Source organism: Temnothorax americanus, unplaced genomic scaffold (assembly GCF_048541705.1).
Source record: "Temnothorax americanus isolate GAGA-0224 unplaced genomic scaffold, ASM4854170v1 Scaffold7, whole genome shotgun sequence".
Taxonomy (NCBI): Eukaryota; Metazoa; Arthropoda; class Insecta; order Hymenoptera; family Formicidae; genus Temnothorax; species Temnothorax americanus.
Window position 1 is genome coordinate 6,493,839 of NW_027509792.1, and position 21,297 is coordinate 6,515,135.

Here is a 21,297-nt window from a genome sequence, read left to right on the forward strand (position 1 = left end):
GCGATTGGCGATTGCGTTTACGATTGCGTCTACGCCTTTTGACGAATCAGAATAAAAATCGCGAATCGCAATCGCCAGCAGCTACTTTCTGATTGGTCGAGAGACGTAAACGCAAACGTAGACGCAATCGGCAATCGCTAGTGTGATACGGGCATAACGCGTTCTGACCCATCCTAACCTTTATCAACCGTTTTTATCGTTGTTGGTGCCTGTAGGTGCCTAAGTTTATAATCATTTGATTGCTACTGATGTCTTTAGGCACTCAGCTTAAATTTATTATAGACGTTTATAAGCACTCGACTTATTTCATCAACGACTGCTCAGCAACTAAATGTTGTTAATGCTTCAAGTTTTATATTTAATGTTTATATTACAAAAATGAACAAAAACTAAAAATCGATGTTTTCTTTGTTGTAAAACAATTCGGCGTTTCAATGGGTTTTATAAAGAACAACAAAAGTTGGCAAGAAATCGCTACGGCCATCCACAGCGTTGGTCTATCGCTTGCAGTTTCGTATCAAATTTTCCCGCAGCAAAAACGACTTTAATTAAATTAACTTCTTTCGGTTCGTCGTTGCTTAAATTATGTTCCTTAAAAGAATCAAAATGACTGGGAAGAAATCAAAACTCGAAACAGAATCAAAAGAGTCGATCGATCAAACTTTGGGAAAGAGAAGCGCGGGAATTTTAAGTTTCTACTCAAGAAATTTATATATTGAACCTATCTATATTTATATTTATAAATATATTAACATATAATAAATTATACAGGATTTCTGATTATTATATAGGTGTACAGCACTAGTGGGTAGATGGAGCCGAATAAGAAAAATTCTCATTTGCGTTTTCACAATTATTTATAAGAAATTAATTAATAAAGATCTACGAATGAGCGTACGATAAAAGACAACCCAGCATTATTATCATTGGCTACCGTTGCTAGAAACATGTTCCTCCCAATGCCTCGCCGCGTGTTTACAATCGCGTGGATGCACGTTGATTCCGCAGATCAATTAATTTTAATTTCTCACTAATTATTAAGAAAATCGCAAAATGATACAGAACTTTTCTATTTAGTTTGACCCGCTCTACTTCTTCACGAGCGGTGTTGTACCTATTATCAAACATGCTGTATAATTTAACGTATGTGCAATAAAAAATGCGCGCGCGCGCGCGCGCACAAAGGACGTAGGACGCGAAAAAAATAACTGGCTTCCATTGATTGTGTATCATGAATTTATTTTGAAATATCTAATAGTCCTATTTTCCTTACGCTCTATATGTACAAAATGATAGCGTGATAAAGTATAATACACAGTTTTAACAAACGTTAACAAATAAACGTGCTAATCTAATATATTAAAAATGATAGTATACGTCTTGGACTGGAGCCATCTCTTGCGTTTACCTCGAGAGGAATAAAATCGCGCACGCAACACGATTTACGAAGTAATAAAATGGTACGCGTTTCCCATTGAAATAACTGAAAAAAATTCCAACAGACGCTTTTTTCCGTTCGCGGCAAACAATCGCAAAGTAAAGTCGACGTATACTTTCCTTCGTCGCACGTATACATATGTGCAAATCCTTCCGCAAATTATAGCATTGTTCGATATAATTACACGTACTCGTGAACGAAATAAAAAACGAAACGCAAAATAAAAAGTGTACTATTTCGGACAATAAATCCGCTAAATCGGCCGTTTGTGTACATAACGCAGAATATAGAATGTAAAAACTAAAATTAGACGTTTAACGTCGATTAAATGAAATAATATCACCGCTCTCAAAAATGTTTTTATTTAAATAATAAATCGCCAGGCATCTTTTTTTCTCCATCCTCGGATTTCTTCTACATTTTTTTGTATCATTTTTGTTTGTAACAGTAAGATATACCAGTCCAAAGTCTCTCGATAGCGCAATGCAAGGTGTCTTTCAAATCGTAATACCACAAAATATCGCTTCATAAATAATACACTATATTCACTACGACAGAATATCCAAACAATATCTGCCTTACGCGGAAGATCCACGTTCGACGTGAATCAGTCGTTATAATTATCTCTTTATATACACTTGTTTGCCATGTACACTTGTTTTAGAGCTTTCTTACACTAAAAATTAGTAAGTGACGAAAGTATATATATATATATGTATATGTATATACATACATACATACATACATATACCTATATATAGCTGGTCGATAACTCTTTAATCCTCCGTCCCATCGAGAAGAGATAAAATAGCATTTTATACACTGCCCTGGAAGGCCCGCTATCGCGTCCTGCATTCTTTATTATTGTAAATGGAAATAAATGACAATTATCGAAGACACATTAATATAATGTCGATATTTAGAGAAAATTTATTGAACTGAACAAAATTTGATTTGTGACGTATTTATATGAATCGCTCGTGTGGAAGACTATTTTAACGTGGCTTTAAATATCAACCAGATTTCTTTTCACCATTTGAATGTTTTTCTTTTTTGTCGCATTTTCGTGTTATATTCATATATAAATATTTGAATAGCTTTCTACATAGGTTGAACATTTTTCAAATGCGTACATAAATTTAATGTATCTGTGAAGTGGGTTAGAGACGTCACAAATTGTACATTTGAATCTGGCCTTCGCTTTAAGCAAAACCGCCTTTCCTTTGTTAGATTACATCACTTTTTTCATCACGATCTTTATCGATTACCATTCTCAATGCGTATTAACACATTTGCATGAATAAATATTGTTTGTCGTACACTTTTATGCACTTTGTATGCTCCTATTTCGATCACACGCTGTCTTTTTTATCCGACCCGGGAGCTGATTCTGTAACTCTTAACGACAGTTTCGTTATCGTTATATTCGCGTTGCGCAGATATTATATATGGTAAAAAAAAAGCTGTGCGATATAACGATAACGAAACTGTCGTTAAAAGTTACAGAATAGGGCCACTGGTAAATTTTCATCTAAACCCATCACGAGATACTGGTCTTCATTGAGGCTTAAGAATTGTTAAATTTAGATACCTTTATGTAACAAATTTCGGAAAATTCGCTGCCTAAAGCAAAAGTTTACAATGCGAATATCAGAAAGATGCAGCAGCAATATTGCGAAATACTATTCATAATTATATTTAAAAAGAAATGTAAAAAGTAAATGTCAGTTTCATTTTCTTGTCAATTCTGTCAAAGTCAGATCTTGTACATTATTCGTATCTTCTAAAGACGTAGTCCATAAGATATTGCTCACTGACATCTTTTCACATTAAGTAGGCATTTGTTCCACTTCCTTATTTTCATTCGATACGTCCACCACATTCCTCTGTGTACAATATACTTCTTTTTAAACACTCGAAACAAAAACTGTTCAATAAATTACCTTAACGCTTTTTAACAAGTTTTATGAAAATCGTACAAAAACTCACGCAAAATTATCGCAATGAATGGCCTAACGCTTTTAAATTAGCTTGTAGCTAGTTATCAGGATGCGCACTAATAATAGCTAGGAACTTGAAGAAGCTTTACTTCCATTTTTCGCTTTTTTATTGATATACATTTAATATGCAAAATAGGTTATTCATTATGAATAACTCTATAGCACGTTATGCCCATTTACAAATGGGATAACAGCATTTTCTTTCTCCGAATTTACTTTAAAACAAAACTTTCACTTTTTTTCATATACGCAAAATACTAATATATAACAAGAAACATTATAGAGCGCGAAGTCAAAAAGAATAGTATTCACCGTTGTGCAAAGAGGTAGAAATAAATATTTGTTATGTTGCACGCGTGTTTGTTTGTGTGTGTGTGTGTGTGTGTGTGTGTGTGTGTGTGTATGTATGCGCGCGCGCGTATGTGAAGTATGTATGTGTGTGGAATGATGGAATACATTTAACTTGAAAATAAGATCATTTTTTATCTTAAGTCTATTTTATCCTGCGACAATATAGTGTGATCTTTATATTATGTAACAGGTCTCTCAAAAATAAAAATAAATCAATGGTCGGCATCAAAACTTTCGACCCGATTCTCGTGTCGACGTTCACTATCCTTGCTGCTCGCATCTTGGCAACCGACAGACACGCATAATCAAGACGCTTTATTCTAATAAGGACCGCACTGAAAAAAAATTCGATGATAATTTGGCAGAAGATAGCAATTCTATCGTATACGTATCGCCTCTTCCGAGCATAAAGCACACTTTTTATTTACACACATCTGGCTCGTTATAAAAGATGCAAGGAGATAGTAAGAGTCGATACAAAAATTTGACAGAGTTATTCATATCTAATGTCGACCGTTGAAATAAATCTTTCTACGTAGAAAGCAGATCTGAATTGTCAACCATATTTTAATTTTACACGTTTTAATTTTATTTACAGTCGTGTCCTCTTCGATACACTTTGGAGAAAGAAATAGCTCACCACTATCACTTTACACTTGAAGCATCAGTCAATGTACGTTTTATCGCGCATCATACGCGAATTATCTTTTGTTTTAGATACGCCTATCTCTCTTAAAGACGTTCCAAAACACGATGACGGGAATATCGATGAGACCATCGATATCGGCTTTAGAATGCCGAATGGTAATAATCATAAGTAGGCCAGTAAGGCTGTAGCCAATCCTAGCTGGTACGTTGACGCTTTTTGGATGGGTGCTCTTCAGACGAATGAGCTGGGGAAGGCATGACCATATCTCCTCTATTGAACATATACTTGAATTGTGGCATGTATTTCATTATACTCCTAACTTGGATTAAAGGTAGATCTTCTGTATGCGAAGAACATTTGCCTGCTTCCATTAACATCTTCATTTGTAGTCTGTAAAGTTATATTTTATATATATATAAATGGATTATTTCATAGAATATGACAAGCTAAGTATCATCACTATCTTATTTATCTATTAGTCATCATTGTCCTATTCATCTATATATTTACCCATTTCCTTGATATAAGTCTATATGTAGCACATCTGTAAGGACTTGTCTACAACTTTCGATGTCACAGGCAGGAAAAAAATTGGAAACAAAGTCGGGAAGTGTCATCAACAATTCAGTATAGATGTAAGGTTTGAAATTAATACAGGGTACCATCTTTTCTTCAATTAGCGCTTTTTGTATTTGGTATGGTTGTACATGACAAGAAGATATATGTGGTTCCGATATTGGTATCAATGGTTTCCTTCCTCGGGAATCCCTAAAAAATAACTTAAACGTAAACGCTGCTATTTGTTAGTTGAATCAAGCGCATTTATAAATGCTGAAACAAAAAACCTCCATTCAACCCATATTTATTTATTTGTTTCCCTTAAAATAATGATAAGTAATGAATATGTACCTGGAACTGCCGCTGCTGCCGCTGCTACCATTGACTGGTATCAGAGGAGGTGGGTATTTTGCATGAGATGTGTTATGCACAGATGGTGTATGCCTTTGTGGATGTAATAAATTTGGCGCTGATGTAGGTACTGGCATTAAAGCTTGGACTTGTTCGCTTAAACCAAGCATCTGTGGATATGTGGTTGCTGTGACGTTAGGTACACCTAACGTAGGTGTTGTATACGTGGTGGTCACCCTGAAATACAAAAATTAGTTTTATTATTTTTCACTATTTCTAAAAATAATTGTTACTAAATTTATCATTTATTTATTTATTCTGTCGTTAAAGTCTCTAGCCTTTTCGGCAATAAATATGAATGTCTGTTCTGCGTGTACGTTTATTTGTTGCATCTTTGTTGCATTTAAATAAATTTACATAAGTTAATAAAATATTTAATACATCGCACAAAAACAATATAAAACTTATGTAGTCATAGTAAAATTACATATTGTTATATTTATGCTTTTACAAATGAAACAAAATATAATTTAATTTTTAATGAATACATTCTTTTGCATTATTAATTTGTAAGAGTAAAAAATAAAATATATATAAAAATAACTTCTATGTGCGTGTATACAGGTTGTCTGATAATAGATGTAACACACCACTCGTAGGTAGGTAGAGCGGATTAAACTAAACAGAAAAGTTCTCTACCGTTTTGCGATTTTCGCAATAATTAATAAAAAATTAATTAATAAAACTCTGCGAGGGAGCGTGCATCTGTGCGATTAAAAAACATACAGTAAAAGTTAGCCCAATTATAAATATTACGCATCATTGGCTGTTGCTAGAAGCCCGCTCCTCGCAATGCCTTACTGCACGCGTAGCAACCGTAATCGCCATAACGTTAGGCGGCCTTTTGCGGTCGCGCGCTTACAATCGCACGGATGCATACTGGTCTTTATTAATTAATATCTTATTAATTATTAGGAAAATCACAAAAAGAACTTTTCTATACAATTTAACCCGCTCTACCTCCCCACAAGCGATGTTACACCTATTATTGGACACTGTATATTATATAAACATATTTTATTAATCAATTCAATAAAAAAATCAGTTTTACAAATAGATTTATAATAATGCTGTCAACATTTATTTCATCCATTACTTGCATCTCAGATAATTTACTTATACTACTCGGAATATTTTTTACCTAGACATCCTGATAAATAATTTCTATATAGCACATCATTTTACGTTAGAATTAATAAGGGGATATTCTGGTTTGAAAGGTTATGGAAAAAAGGTACTTTTCAGGAATTTTTTGTATGGAAACGAAGAAAGCGCAAATAACATTAAATTTTGCATGTTCTTTTAGCCTTATTTTAAGAATATATTTTTATTTTTTAAGTAATAAAAAGGCTCTTTTTTTTCTATGTTATATTCTGGTCACTAGAAGGTGTGAATGACAGACGGTGTAAATGATTCTGTTGTAGCTGTTCTAGGCATCAGAAACGCAAAAACCAAAAATTTTCTTATTCAGTGTGACTATTGTCTGAACTAGAATAAATATTATACATTTATTAGTGGTTTTTTTTTTTAAATAAAATATTAACGAAAGTTTGAGAAAAGCTATAATATTTTTATTTAATAAAAAAGCCAGCATTTTTGCGTCCTTTTAACGGCCAGAATTGAAATTTCCATCCAGAATGAAATATTGGTTTGTTTCTAATTCAGACGATAGCCACACTTCTCCCGAATAAAAAAAATTTTAGTTTTTGCGTTTCAGATACTCTTAATGATCAGGATATAATGTAGAAGAAAAAGCATTTTTGCTCGCTTTTTTTCGTTTACAAAAAAATACCTGAAAAATACCTTTCTTTACGACCTTTCAAACCATCGACTATCCTCTTAAGATACAATATTGTTCGAGACTTTTCCCATTCGCATAATGAGCATTCGGTCTTTACCTGAATATTACCAGAGATCATTAACCCTCTCAGAATGGGGGCTTTCTATATATAACAGGAATAAAATATTAAAACTATAGTTTTCTTAAAGTTTGAGTCCCACTTTTTACGAGCCTGGCCTTGCAATTCCAAAATTTTAACATCTAATATGGCGGACCCAATATTCAAATAGTGATGCAATTTGCGTGAAACTCATTTTGTATAGGTTTTTGAGCTCGCTAAATTCGAATATAACCTTATAATTACAAAATTTGAAATAATAAATTTGCTCAGAACGGGATACGTTTAACTTGTTTCGTATACTCGAGCTAATGACATGAATAGTGTTAAAGTAGTTTTTCTATTATTCTGCGATCGTAGCGCAGAAAGTTGTGCACTGCTCTAACGAGTCGAAGATCTGAGATTAGAATTGAACTTAATGACCTCAAAAACCTATATAACGTTTCATATAAATTGCATTATTTAAAAATTTGAGTTTCTGAGATAAAAAGCCTGGTCTTTACAGGACCACCCGTCCTGAAAGGTCACACCTTTTCAGGTGAAAAAAAACCTTTTCAGGTAAAAATGAGCTTTTCAAGTAACAAATATTTCTGACCTGGATACCTAGACACATACAGGACTATTCTGTTTATACATTGACAACAGTATAATAAATCATACATTAATCATTATAAATTTTTGAATATATGACTACTATATGTGACAAACATAAGTAACATTAATAAATTACGACGTGACAGTAGATTCACAACTAAATCAATGTATTTATCACGCAAAGAAGCTTTAAGGACAGTCATGTAAGTCATGTAGATTAATTATAAATATTAATATTAAATTTATCTATATGATTTATCATATATAGAAATATAAATTTATGCATGCTATCTTATTTCTTATAATAATCTATATGACGATAATATATGTTACAAGGACTCACCAGTCATCCTTCCCATAGGTGGGATAACTATACAAAAAAAATCATAGGTTGTATGTACAAATGCAGAAAGCTATGGTGCAGATACTCTAAATATATTATAATTACGCTTTATGTATGTAAACATAATGTTTCAAGCTAGAATAAGCACATGACTCTAATGCTCTAATATTTCATGCTTAATGTGCCGTATACGAAAAGTGGAAATTCTTTCTCTCACAACTTTACTTTCACAGATTAGTTTGTTTGATTAAAAAGAAATATCAATCTTATTTTGTTCTAAAAACCAAAATTATCTTTCACAATATATGAGTTTTATATTTTCACAAACAGCACAAACGCCATACACATACAAAATAAGTAGGTGCGTTTAATTGGATATTACGTACAATCTATGCTAATTGGTTTGCTTTATCATAAGCAAGCGTACAGTATAAGAATACATTGTTGCCAAGAAAACTATTGATAAAAGAAAAACAATGATATTTTTTGAAATTATTTCAAGCTTTGTAAGCTTATAACACGTGTATACATACTGAGCTATATCAGAAAGGTTTTAGAAAGCTCTATTGACACTTACAGATTGGAGTGAACAGTTGCTCGTATAAGAGGCGGTGGTTGGGCTTGAACAACCCCTGGCATGGTTGTCGTCGGGTATACAGGATACTGAGCTGCTGCTCCACTACTACTCGCTCTACTTCTAGACTGCTGAGGATAGGTTTTGGGAGCAGCGGTCATTTGTTGCTGAAAATCAAAAGTTGTACATTTGGTCTGATATGTGATATAAAAACATAAAGCTACAATTGTAACAAAAAAATTATATTTAACCCTTAAGATGCATACGTGGGTCTACGGCGTTCGAGCCAAAGTGAATCTGCTCGTAAATGTAAAACTTGCAAGCCTGTCAGAAGACATTAAATAAACGATGTTTATATATCAAAATGACTATATATAATCGTCTACAATGCAGACAGATGTTTCATGAATATTTTTTTTTTATATATTTTTTTAAATACTTTTTTAGATGTAGACTTTAAGGTAGGGAAAAATAGCGTTGGACGCGACATACCCACGTATGCACTTAGAAGGTACCGAAAAAACGTATGCACATTAAGGGTTAAGACTTCGCATCGCATATTATAATTTGTAATGCAAGAAGATTAGCTTACGTTGTGCATCACATTATTCAGAGTCGCTCGTATAATGCTAGCCTGAGAGCCGAGTGACGTTTGAAAGGTAGGTTGACCGCCGACGAGACCCGACCAGCCGTTCACCACACCTTGAACGTTATTCATCATAGGCTGCGACACTATGCTCGATCTACTGACGGGAAGTCCCGATGGGGAAGAATGCGCGGGATGCGTTGTCGACACGGGTCTCGGCTGCCCTATTCGCGGCATCTGCGGTGCCGTGCTGACGACAGCTCCCCGCGGCATTATGTTAGGCATCGGTACGGCGGCACGAGCGTTTAAAGGTGGTACCACTTTACTCGCGCTCTGCACGGGGGGAGGCTTGGTCGCCGGCGGTGTAGGCGGTTGTTTCGTCCATCCACCGCCGGAACCACTGCCGTTGCTGTTCACCAGTAACTGCGAGTCCATAACCTTGGTCGGCCAGTAGTCCTCGAATCCGGTACCCGGTGGAAAGTAACTCTTAATATCACTCAGACTAATCACCGAACACGTTTCACTCGCGAACAGTTCGTTACGTATACCCTGTACCTTGCAGCAGAACTTCAAGTAGGACAAATCCCAGCCCTCGAGCTTTTCCGCCTTCAGCTTGAGATTTTCCGTCTCGCCCTCGAAATAAAACAGCGGCACATACTGTAGACCGTCCTTTACCGTGTAAGGTACCACGGACTCTTTGTTTATTCGTATGAAACCACATTTCTCCGCCTTGCGTCCGCCGGTCACACTCGGATTGGTACCGGCGGTCAGTTTGGTGTAACACACATCGAGAAACGTATAAAACTCCTTGGCGTCCGAGAGACGCACCACCAGGTCTTTGCACGTAAACGCGTCCCTTCCGAACTGATTCTCGCAGTGCCTGGTGTTGATCTCGTTGAACAACTTGCTCTCGGCCTCCGTGATGTAGTAACTCCTTATACATGTGCAACTGTAGATGTCCGAATGAAGAAAGCTCAGGTACTTGTTGAGAAGCTTAGACTCTAGGATGCGTACGGCGCAATACTTTTCGCCGGAGCGAAATATATAAGGTATGTGACATTCGTCGAAGCTCGTCCAACCGAATCGTCCTCTCTGACTATCGTCGTCGGGTGTCGGCACTTTACTTTCCAAATTACCCGTCGGCGGTTTTGGAGCGGACTGCCCGTCGGTTGGCCGTTTGTTCAGGTATCCAAGAATACCGGGTAGATTAGGCTGCGGTACGAGGCACTGCTGCCTCTGTTGTTGCTGTTGCACCGCTGGCATGCTCGCCAGCATTTTCGCCTTGTGTGCTTCCACCATTTTGGCAGCCAGTTCACGGATTTCCGCATCGTCTGGACGTTCTTGCTTAACGACTTTCTCGAAATCTGAAAAACGAAAAGCGTATAAGCCTCGTATTCTCGAAAGTTGTTTTTAACGCTTACAATTAGTTTCTAATTATGCATTGCTAATTATTGCCACGTGGCAATGACAGAATAACGTTAGATATACATAAATAGACTTTCGAAGAGACCATTTGGAATAAAAAAAAATTTAATGTGTACATAGAAAACTAATGTTGCTTATTATATTGAAAGTCGAGAAAATTGATTACAATAATAAACATTGCGTAAGAGAAATTCTGTCAACACATACGCGATTGTGCTGTTTATAAAATATTACATTCAATCGACCGATCAACGTGAATAATAGACCATCTAAATCTTATTCCCGATTATTTATCACATAAATTTAACAATCGTTATACGACAACATCTTTAAATATATCCGATAAATTCTAAATCGATTTAGTATGTAGGCCGATTTCTCGCGCGCCAGTACAAAAATAACTTTTTTTGTGTTGCTTAGTCCGCACTATTACGTCAACTAACATAAAACTAATCGTAATACACAATCATTAGATAATAAAAATTAGTAAAATTCAGTAATCATCAACTTTTTACGTATACCTCAACCGAGAACTACGCGCATTTAGAAATCAAATCTGGGCACGTGTTATAGAACTTTTCGGATTATTCGGACTATTTGAATTATTCCGAATCCAGACAGCACGCATGTCTAAAAGATATCGCAAAGATATCTTTAAGGCATTTTTTAGACATGCGTGTCTAAAATACATCTTAGACATCTTTTAGACATGTGTGCTGCCTGGGAATTAATTCCCTGATAACACAATAGAAATTAGAAAATAACTAAACAATTCCGATCGGAATCCATTCCGTAAAGTTCCACAATACATGCGCACATTCAAATCAGGTGATAAAAGACAGAGAGTTCGAAAAAGAACAATATTTTTTAGCGCAACCATTTTTTCCTCGTACAAGCCGATTAGTGTTTTCGCCGCGCGGCAATCGAAGGGCAGGCGGATTCATCGAGTTTCGCTCCGATTAAATCGATCCGTCGGACGCATTTTAAGCCCGTTCGAGGCGCGTCAAAATAAGCCAGAATTTTCGGCGTGCTGCGTAACTAAACACGCCGGCCCAGGCGTTGAAGTGTCAAAAGGCAAAGCGGGCAGGTAGATAGAGCCAAATCGTCGCGCACGTGACGCGAGTTTCGATCGTGGATCCTCGATCGATCCCGCGCGCGCGCTCGATGATACGGCGCTGCGTCGCGTTGACGCGATTAGCGACATGTAAAATGTAAACGGGGTAAACGTAAACATTCCTAGGCTCCATCGTCGAGATGTCATACAACGTCAACTCGCCGCCGCCGAACGTCAATTCGCGCGCTCGGTGAACCTCCTCGCCCAACGATTCCGGAATGACATCGGAGATCGGTACGAGCGATCGCGATCGCGACAGCTAGCTCAATTTTCCAATCCCGCGGACATAGAAACAGAAAGGACGCGCGACATTTCTTCTCTGCTCATCGACAACGAAACGATCTCCGCGTGCCGATCGCGCCGAGCTGTCAACAGCTCGGAGACGTCGGCCGTGAAATCGGTACGACATTCCCGAGTTCGTCGCGACTCGCGCGCGACGACCGCAACGTATATACGGGAGAGAGACGTACTGAGTGACATTCGCTCGGGTGCCATCCGCGACGGACTGCTTTTCTCGAGCCATATGGCGTCCGTGCTGCTGTCGGCACTCGCGACCGGTATGTCGGTGAAGCCGTTCCTCATCCTCGACGCTCGAGAGGGTTCGCCTTTGGGTAGGTCGCGCGGAATCACATCTCGCGGCACAGCTGAGGCGTTCCGACACGCCACAGTGTTTCCTCCCGTTGAGGTTACAGCATGCAGCAGCAGCAGCACCAGCACCAGCAGCCCGTCCACCTACGAGCACCGCCGACGGTACCGTGCGCGATCCATGTTACACGACGGGCGGAGGAGCGGGAGAAAGAGGACGAAGACGAGGATGACGTATCAGCGGAATTGTGAACGATCGCGCGATGCGATCGGCACACGGGAAAGTTGCCCCCCTAGTCGGTGCTCGCGCTGACTTTTGCAGTTTTCACGCTTTCCCTTGACGACGAGGACGACGACGACGACGACGTTTCACTTTGTACGCCGACACGATTATACCAGGTGGCGCGAAAGATCCTCATCATCATCATCACCAATACCACCACCGCCGCCGCCGCCAACTGCTGCTGCCGCCACCACCACCGCCGCCACCACCACCACCACCACCGCCACTGCCGCGCTCGATACGTCGAGGGTAAAACAGGGGAAGAACGGGATAACGTAGACGGTATCGCTCCACCGCCGACTACGTACACGCTCGTCGTCCGGGCGTAGCTCCGCGAGCCGCCGGGGCTATCCCAAGAATCGCGACACTCTCGAACGAGGACAGCGCCATACTATTGCGTGCGCGCGCTAACGTGTTCCCGGTCTTCGGTGCGAAACCTCGATTTCAGGCCTCGATGTCGTCGCAGCCGGATCGAGCTGACCGCTCGCGGCTCCGCGGAGACACTAGGCATCTCCGCGGCCTAGCCCCCCGCTGTATACACGTCTACGCGGGAGCGGTTTCGCGCGATACTCCATACTCTTTGCGCGGAGTGTACCGCGCTATACCGCGCTAGATACACCGCGCCGCGCCGCGCCGCGCCGCGCCGCACTCTCGCCAGTGTCGTCCTCGGCGGGCCACACTCAAACTGGCCTCGGCATTCTCAGGATTAGCGCGCGAGCCTTTCTCAGTTCTCGCGGTCGGCGATTCGGGCACGCGGCAGTCGGCAGTGACAGTCGGCGCGACGTCCTCGCCGAGCGGTGCCGTCGGCTCGAATACTCCGGATGTGATACTCGACCCGCGAGACGCGATGCCGATCGATGAGTGGCCGGTCCATGGCCGGAAGTGATGCCGGTGACGCGCCGATTCCGCGACACCCTGTATACGCGGAATGGGTACAGGATGCCTACGGGACGCTCACCCGAGACTTTTTTCCATTATTTTTTTTTCTGTTGCCCCGTGAGGCGCGTGGACGCGGTTCAAAACGAGCACACTCGGTGAAGGATGCGCATAGAGCCGAGCGATCGATAGATTTCGCGTAAATCGTGAGACTCGCGAGACGGAATGCCTTATATGGAACAGGGAAAGCACGCGCGGAATGAGACCGAATCTCGTCAATCTCATGCGGGTCCTATTAATCTTGGATAATTAGCATGTGAACTCTGTGACAACGATTCGAGTGACCAGTAAATAAATGTTCCCCTATAATCCTCATACACCGCATACAGATATATCTCCGTGACTGAATTCCTCGTTTTAAAATTTAAAGATTTTTTTCTTTACGATAAATGACACTATCGTCATTAAATACAGCTGGTTGACCACTTATGTACATTTCTACCAATGCGGATTAACTTTAATCCCGGTTTAATTTACTTTTTATCTTTTTCTAATGCCTAAAATTATAATTAGCCTATAATAATAGAACTGTACACGATCGTATTTGTGTACCTATCATTGTACAGTATTGTATATGATCTACCAAAGAAGTAAAATTTAACGACAATGTATAACGTATACACGAGTAAATCGTTGCTGTGCAAAATTCGTTTTTTGCACGCAGAAACGAAAAAACTAGAAAAGTAGAATGACAAGACAATCCTACATGCACATATATGACAATTTTATGTATATATATCATTAGAAGCGATTATTGGACAGGATATTGGAAATCGACTATAGAGTTAACTCAGTTCTAACTTCATGGATGTCGTTGGCTCTACTTCGATAAAAATTTGAATGAGATTTCGCCAATTTTGAAGTAAATGTGTTAAACATTCGGCATATGTTGACCCTAAAAAAAAAGACCCCGTTCATTTGACGCGCGAACGTTTCACTTTTGATCACGAGGCCTCAGATTTTCTGAGAAAATAAGGGGAAGACGGTAGAGAGGGGAAGGGGAGGGAAGAGGGAGGGACGCGCAATAGCGTCGTGATGCGTGGATAGCTAAACTTGAACGACCGCCCATCTCGGATCGCGGCGCGTCGTGTAGCATGGACCGGTTGCTGGAGCTAGGTACATACCGCTCAAAGAGTAGCCAGGACTGGCGCGTAAGATCGCGCGGACGATGTGACAACGTCGCACGGTCGATATGCTCTTTCAGGCAAAGTGCCAAGATTGGTAAACGCGGGGGTATATAGTCCATGGTTTCCAGATATCGCCCTCCGACTCCCCCCATCCTTCTCGCCGTCCCTCCCTCCATCCCTCCCCTCCGCCCCTCTCCAACGCCCGCGGTTGATTCGTCGCTCACCATCAACTCCTGGTGCTCACCCGTGGGCTTCGCCAGGACGGTGGGGGAGCACATAGGGGAAAGTGGGAGCAAAGTTGCGCAGAACCCAGCCAGACGTTAGCTCCCGCTCGCGCCATTGCGCAGTTCTTACGTATATAAACCCGTCGGCCGCCTATGTACTACATATGTATTATACTTATTATTTTAATCATGATTTACGAGTGCGGCGTTGCCGGTTCTCGCGCTCCGGGGGCACGCCCATTCCCTCTCTCGGCTCACTTTTCAGCCACATAGGCGAATACATAGAAACGCGCGCGCGGAAAAGCAACGTCGCTTGATCGATACTTGAGAAACTTGCAATAAAAAAAAATTACTATAACGAATTCCTTTGTTCGCGCAATTCCACGCGTAATTGTATAAATTAGAGGTTATTATACGCGATTTTCCCAACCATCCAAATAAATGACTCCCGTCGAATCCATCCTCGAATAATTTCCAAAATTTGGCAAATGCGCGATACTCAGATACGAGAGCATTTATTATTTATTAAACGCACACGCATATCGAGTTTGTTACATTTTATAGAAACCCCTTATGTAAGAAACGATCGAGTTGTGGAGTATACGTTAGAAATTCTTGGTTGATTAGGTCATATCACATCGAGCATTGCGACGTTGCCACGTTGCGACGTGGCTCTAATGGCACCTAGTTTTACTGCGCAGCACGTTGGGCCAGTCGTTTTGGCAACGCTGGAAAGTCGTAGCGATCTATTTATAGTAGCCCTCTAACGCTGCTGTTGCTATGCCGAACAAAAGGCATATTCGGTTCGGGAGGGGGTAAAGATAGGTGGGGGACAAACAGAGTGGGGGAAAAGATCGGCGAGCGTATAGGTGGTGCGCGGCGAGCGGGGTAGGAGGGGAATTACTAAAAGGACAATATGGCGGCGGAACGAATATATATTCTCCTCCAATCTATCTGCGTTCTGCTATAACTCCGGCTTCCCCTATCTCCCTTCCGTGTCGCCGCTCTCTCGCTCGCTCTTTCACGCGCATTCCCCGGTCCTCTATCGCCGCGCGATAGTGGCACATCCTATTTCCTGTAGCTTACGAAAGTATGACCATGACGAACGATAGTTACGTAACACGCGGGCACCCTAGTACGCGCGCGAATACAAGACGGACAAATTTCGCAACCGAACGCGTTAATAAGACGCATTTTCTTGGTCGCGGTCGACAAAGAGAGTTGGCGAGACCAGATGAAGGTCACGCGCGCCGCTCGCGTCGCTTTCCCGTTTCTCTCCTCCCGCGGGAGGGGGGGGAGGCTGATCGCGGAATAAGTAAAATAGAGCGTAAAGGGAGCAAAGAGGTCGTGGCCGGAGTGAAAAAGATCCGGCGCAGAATGTCGCGACCGCCACCATTCGTCTCTCCGTCCCTTACGCACGCGTAATTCCTTTTTTTTTCGCGTAGCTCACGCGAAATTGCATATGGCGCCGTGCAGTTGTAGCAGCTGACGAGGAGGTTCATGCGGCTCCGCGCGCTCCTACGCGGCACCGAAAGCACGCGTGCGACTTGCGCGAGGAGGCATAAGCGCGCTTGCCCTCGGCGACGCTCGGCTCTCTTCGGCGAAGTTTGCCCCTTTGTTACATCACTCCTCGCTCCTTATGTAGTACATACGAGCGGATACATTATGTACAGTGCGCGCGCGCGGGCGCGCGGGGCCGCACATGTCCCCCCAACTCTCGCTCGGTGGTACATAACGCACACATAGCGCGCGTTATATGTGCAATACGCGCGCGAGCAAGCTGGTTGATGGATAACATAGGCGCGCTCGCGGCGAGCACAAGCCCGAGCTCCACATTACACGATGCGCGGTTACAACAAATAAGCGCGGCGCGTCCCCGACGCATGTTTGCATTATTATTATTACATAAAGAGACATAGGCGCTGCGCGACACGATTTAACGGCCAAGCGGTACGACGTATGGAAAATTCATGCTTTCGTAATAATAGCGCGGGAGGCGAAATTTAAAAACGATAATCTGCGCTTTACTCCACATGACAAATATAAAAAGGAAATCATATTCCCCAGGATAACGCGCCATATTTTTTTATGTCACTCTGCAACACCATACTCGCGCTGCCTACCATCGTACTATTAATATGGAACAAGTTTCGTAGTATTTCAACTAAAATATTCCAAAATCTAGAGTGTTCCACTTCGTGTGTGTGTGTGTGTGTGTGTGTAAGATTCTTTACTTGAAAAATGTGCCAAAAATATATATAATTTTTTCATGCATCGATTCCGATGCACAAACACATAAAGAAATACGCGTGCATGTATGTAAAATATATACCGGTACAATATGCAATCTAAAGATTTTTATATTTTTCTTCTCTCGGGGAGTTCAGAAAGTTCTTCTGAAGTCCAGATCCTTTTTTGCCAATATCACAATTACATTTAACGACGCGATAACGTCTCTATGCAGTCAAAGATCATCTTACGGATTGATTGAAATAAATCATGACATCATCCTTTAGGTCAAACTTACCAGTAGCCCTAATTCTGTCTAATAATCGTCTAATCTGTCTAATAACAATGTCGTTATCGTTATGTTGCCGTTGCGCAGGTATTCTATATGATAAAAGAGCTGCGCTACGACAATATAACGATAACAATACTGTCATTAGAGTTATAGAATAGAACTATAGGTAACTGCAGCTTTCTTCAAAATTGCCATCCTTTGATTTCAAATATATTGATTCCAAATGTTTTCCCCACCGCTGTAAACTATTATATTATCGAACTCTCCTGTTTCTTATTTCTGCGAAAGAGCCGCCTGAATTTACTTTAATCTCGATATCCGGCAAATCTATTCTCTTTCAGCTGCATTTTCGATTTTGAGCGAGAAAAAGCACAGAGCTAGGAGAATACGAAGGAAGAGCGTGGGAAACTGTAGCCGTGTTACTTTTTGCCGATAACTCGCGAATAAAAAAAAATGGCGTGTATATTAACCTTTTGTCAGTTTTTGACAAAAAATATCGTATGACTGTCAATTTAGAGAGAAAAACGCCGTTCCAGACTCAATCTTCATAGTCTAATAATAACATTGTATGAATTATGTATACTTTTCCCGAATTCAATAAAATGCGCACCGATTTTTTTATCAGTCTTTAAAACGCAGCTCCTCGTTGAAAAAGTAAATCCACACATTTAAATCGATAATCGATTTAAATTTGTATGCTTAATAAACGTCCTTATTAAATCACTGTAAAGAATTTATTGCAAAATATATCACCTCGGCCAAAGTTCGAATCCGCACTTCCCGTGACGGGCTGACAAAAAATCGGCGCATAGTTTACTGAATTAAAAAAAAGTATACATAATTCATACAATATTATTACTAGACTACCAAGATCGAGTCCGGATCGTAAAATGGTGTTTTTCTCTCTGATTGTATAATATATCGATCTTGTTTCACTTATTATTATTGATAATACGATGGTCTCTTTCTCCTCGATCTGTTCTCTTCGATCTCTGTCCTTGCGATTTTTTAATTTGTAAGATTCGTAAAATAAAAAATAGTTGAAAGGGATAAGATTTTATGATATCCGAGATACGAGGAAAATGACAAAAAGAGCACTAAGGAAACTATTCAAGTGTCCGACGCAAATTTCTCCTTAAAATAAGTTATTAAGAATCAAAATCCAAGAGACACATAAAACAGTACATATTGTAATGTTTTTACTACCATTTAATTAATAATACATTATCCAATTAATTAGATAATGTAATTTGTAAGTAACCTGGAGAAAAAGATATCTGAATATAGTTTGCAGTACGCCAAATCGAAAAGAGATTGCCTTGAAATAAATGTAACAACACTTAAATGATAAATGTAACCTAAATGTACCTTTGACACAATGCCCGGAATATTTGAATAGTACTTTAATTCACGTATCAGTAAGATAAACTATGCAACAATAACAATGAGGTAAACACACTTGTTCAGATTAGGAACAGATGTGGGGAATCAATCAATAGACTCGAATGCAAATAGAAATCAATGTGATCAATCAGAGATTGTAATTACACGTTGTCTTTCACGCATCGTCTCAATAAAAACGAAAATAAACGGCCAGCTGATCGCTTTCGCATGATCGCTTATGCATTCACTTGATACGGATAGTGATATCAATATTGAAGTACGTAATGATTCTCTGGAAATGATATTTCGCAAACCGGAATGCGCGATCTTGTTCCGAACTTCCGAATGCAATTATTCGTAGCTCGAAATAATTTAGATAAGTCGAGTATCCCCGAAGAATGTAAAACAACATAAGATAAGATATAAATATTCGGCGTGAAAAATACTGCGACATCGTTTTAACCACTTTCCATAATCGCGATAAACTAATGGACAGTTCTTACGTGGACAAGTTTATATTATCAGCGACTTTCAGTATTCGAACACTAGAGAATCCCTCCTCATTTTTAATATCAACGATATTTTTAATATCTCTGAGGAGACGTCGTGTTCGCGTTATCAACGTCTCGTGAATTCGTATAATCGAGAAGAGACTATCTGATTCGTAGGTATTGACAACACGCGACGTGTTACTTGCCTTTACGTCACAAATCAATTTTTAATTGTCCAAGTAAAATGTTCTATAAAAAAGAGACTTTCGTTTTCGCAATTTTTTAAAAACTGTTTTCTAAGATCAAAAATATGCATACGCACACGTGTGTTATGTGTATGTGTGCACGTGCGCGATTTGACGTAAAAGTAATAAAAATGATACAGCGAGAATGAAAAAAAATGGATAATGTATTAGAAACTACAAATTTTTTTAGGTATGTTTACGTTCCCAAAGATGTTTACGTTCATTAAATAGCGCCATCAATTGTGACACCTCGTTAATATTTATGCATAGGTTTCTAGCAGATTGTGCCCAGCTGCTATATCAACACATCATATTCCGATTCGACCATCCTTACGACACAGACGTTTGATTTGTCATCATCCGACGAACGGTTGACCGCCACGTTTCGCCGGTACCGCGCGAAAACCGGCGAAAACCACGTCTTGGAAAAGGTGGACGGTTCTTGGGTATACCAGCGTTAACGAGAGCAGTACGATACAGTCGTGGAAGGAGATCGTACTGTAAGGAGAGATACGCTACGAAGAACGAGGGCAGTAAAATCCCGCGTGAAGAGCGAGCGAGGAAAGGGAAGAGAGAAGGAGATAAAGATACGCGCGATCCTGCACCGCCATTACCGTCGCCATTGCCATTGCCGCCGTCGGCGTCGTCGCCACCGCCACCGCCACCGCCGCCACCACCGTCGCCGCCGCCGCCGCTACGGTCGCCATCTACCTAACCTCAAAGCTTACCTTTGTATATGCGGGCCTCGATGATCTGTACGTCTTCGTCGATGCTCTTGTCGCCCATCTTCTCGTTAAACTGGATATCCATGCACATAATTCCACGTCGTCGTGTGGAACTTTGTTCGCGACACGGCCACCACGCTACCGCGCACCCGTGACATTTACATGAAATTGGATAGTTACGAGCAAACGAGCGCGGGCTCGGACGCGCGCGAAAATTCGTACGGAGGAACCGGAAGAAGGAGCCGCCGTTGTCGCGCCAGGGTCCCCCGTCGCCCTCAGCACGCGCGAGGGAACACTATACGTAGAGACACGCTCCTTGTATCTTGTTAAGTACTACTTCGAATGCTCCGTATTACTAAGCTCGTGTAATAGACGGACAGTGAGGGACATTAAGAGAGCGAGAGAGAAAGAGAAAGAGAGAGAGAAAATGTAGACGGAGAGACGCCACAAACAAGTCTCAACGTGTCCGAACGTATCCTAACACATCCAAGCGCGTCTCACACGTTCACATACCACACGCCGCGCCTCGACACCGCCGTCACCGCCGATGTCGCTGTTGATGATGCGCACTACGCGTCTCGCGTCTCCTCGCCGGGTGCGATATCACATAGTTACGGGCGTACCACACGCGAAGCAACACGTCGCTCTCGCTCGCGATTCTCTCGTTCCTCGTTTTCTACTGTTTTGCTAAGAAGCCGACCGGGACCGGGGATCAGATTTGAATGTGGCACACGTTGCCAGTTCTTTCTCATGCTCTCTCCTCTTCCCCCTCGCTCGTCCCCTCTCGTTCCCTCTCTCTCCCCCCAGCCCCCCTCAGTCCCCCTATTTCATCTTAT

General features: G+C 40.9%; 1 protein-coding gene across 3 annotated transcripts; it reads right to left on the reverse strand.

Annotated features, from left to right (window-relative positions):
• Window positions 1-1,218: 1,218 nt before the first annotated feature.
• LOC143906172 (uncharacterized) lies at window positions 1,219-21,244 on the reverse strand. Of its 3 annotated transcripts, none has more exons than XM_077422032.1 (7): window positions 20,465-21,244; window positions 9,409-10,766; window positions 8,820-8,983; window positions 8,243-8,269; window positions 5,348-5,584; window positions 4,949-5,206; window positions 1,219-4,828 (listed from the first exon to the last, which is right to left on the reverse strand). In XM_077422032.1, exons 1-7 carry the CDS (start codon window positions 20,550-20,552, stop codon window positions 4,633-4,635), a joined length of 2,328 nt encoding a protein of 775 aa, XP_077278158.1. In that variant the 5' UTR covers window positions 20,553-21,244; the 3' UTR covers window positions 1,219-4,632. The 3 variants fall into 3 exon arrangements, with proteins under 3 accessions (XP_077278158.1, XP_077278157.1, XP_077278159.1); XM_077422031.1 differs by lacking the exon at window positions 20,465-21,244 and adding an exon at window positions 12,412-13,708; XM_077422033.1 differs by lacking the exons at window positions 8,243-8,269; window positions 20,465-21,244 and adding an exon at window positions 12,412-13,711.
• Between the last annotated feature and the right edge of the window lie 53 nt (window positions 21,245-21,297).

What these genes read in the sequence shown, in the direction of transcription:
- LOC143906172 (XM_077422031.1), bottom strand. Translation starts at nt 12,523, where the DNA reads ATGAGGAACGGCTTCACCGACATACCGGTCGCGAGTGCCGACAGCAGC. An exon ending in TGAATAATGTGATGCACAAC is followed by an intron (nt 8,984 to 9,408) that starts GTAAGCTAATCT and finishes TTTGATTTTCAG; the next exon opens with CAACAAATGACCGCTGCTCC. An exon ending in GCAACTGTTCACTCCAATCT is followed by an intron (nt 8,270 to 8,819) that starts GTAAGTGTCAAT and finishes TTTTTTGTATAG; the next exon opens with TTATCCCACCTATGGGAAGG.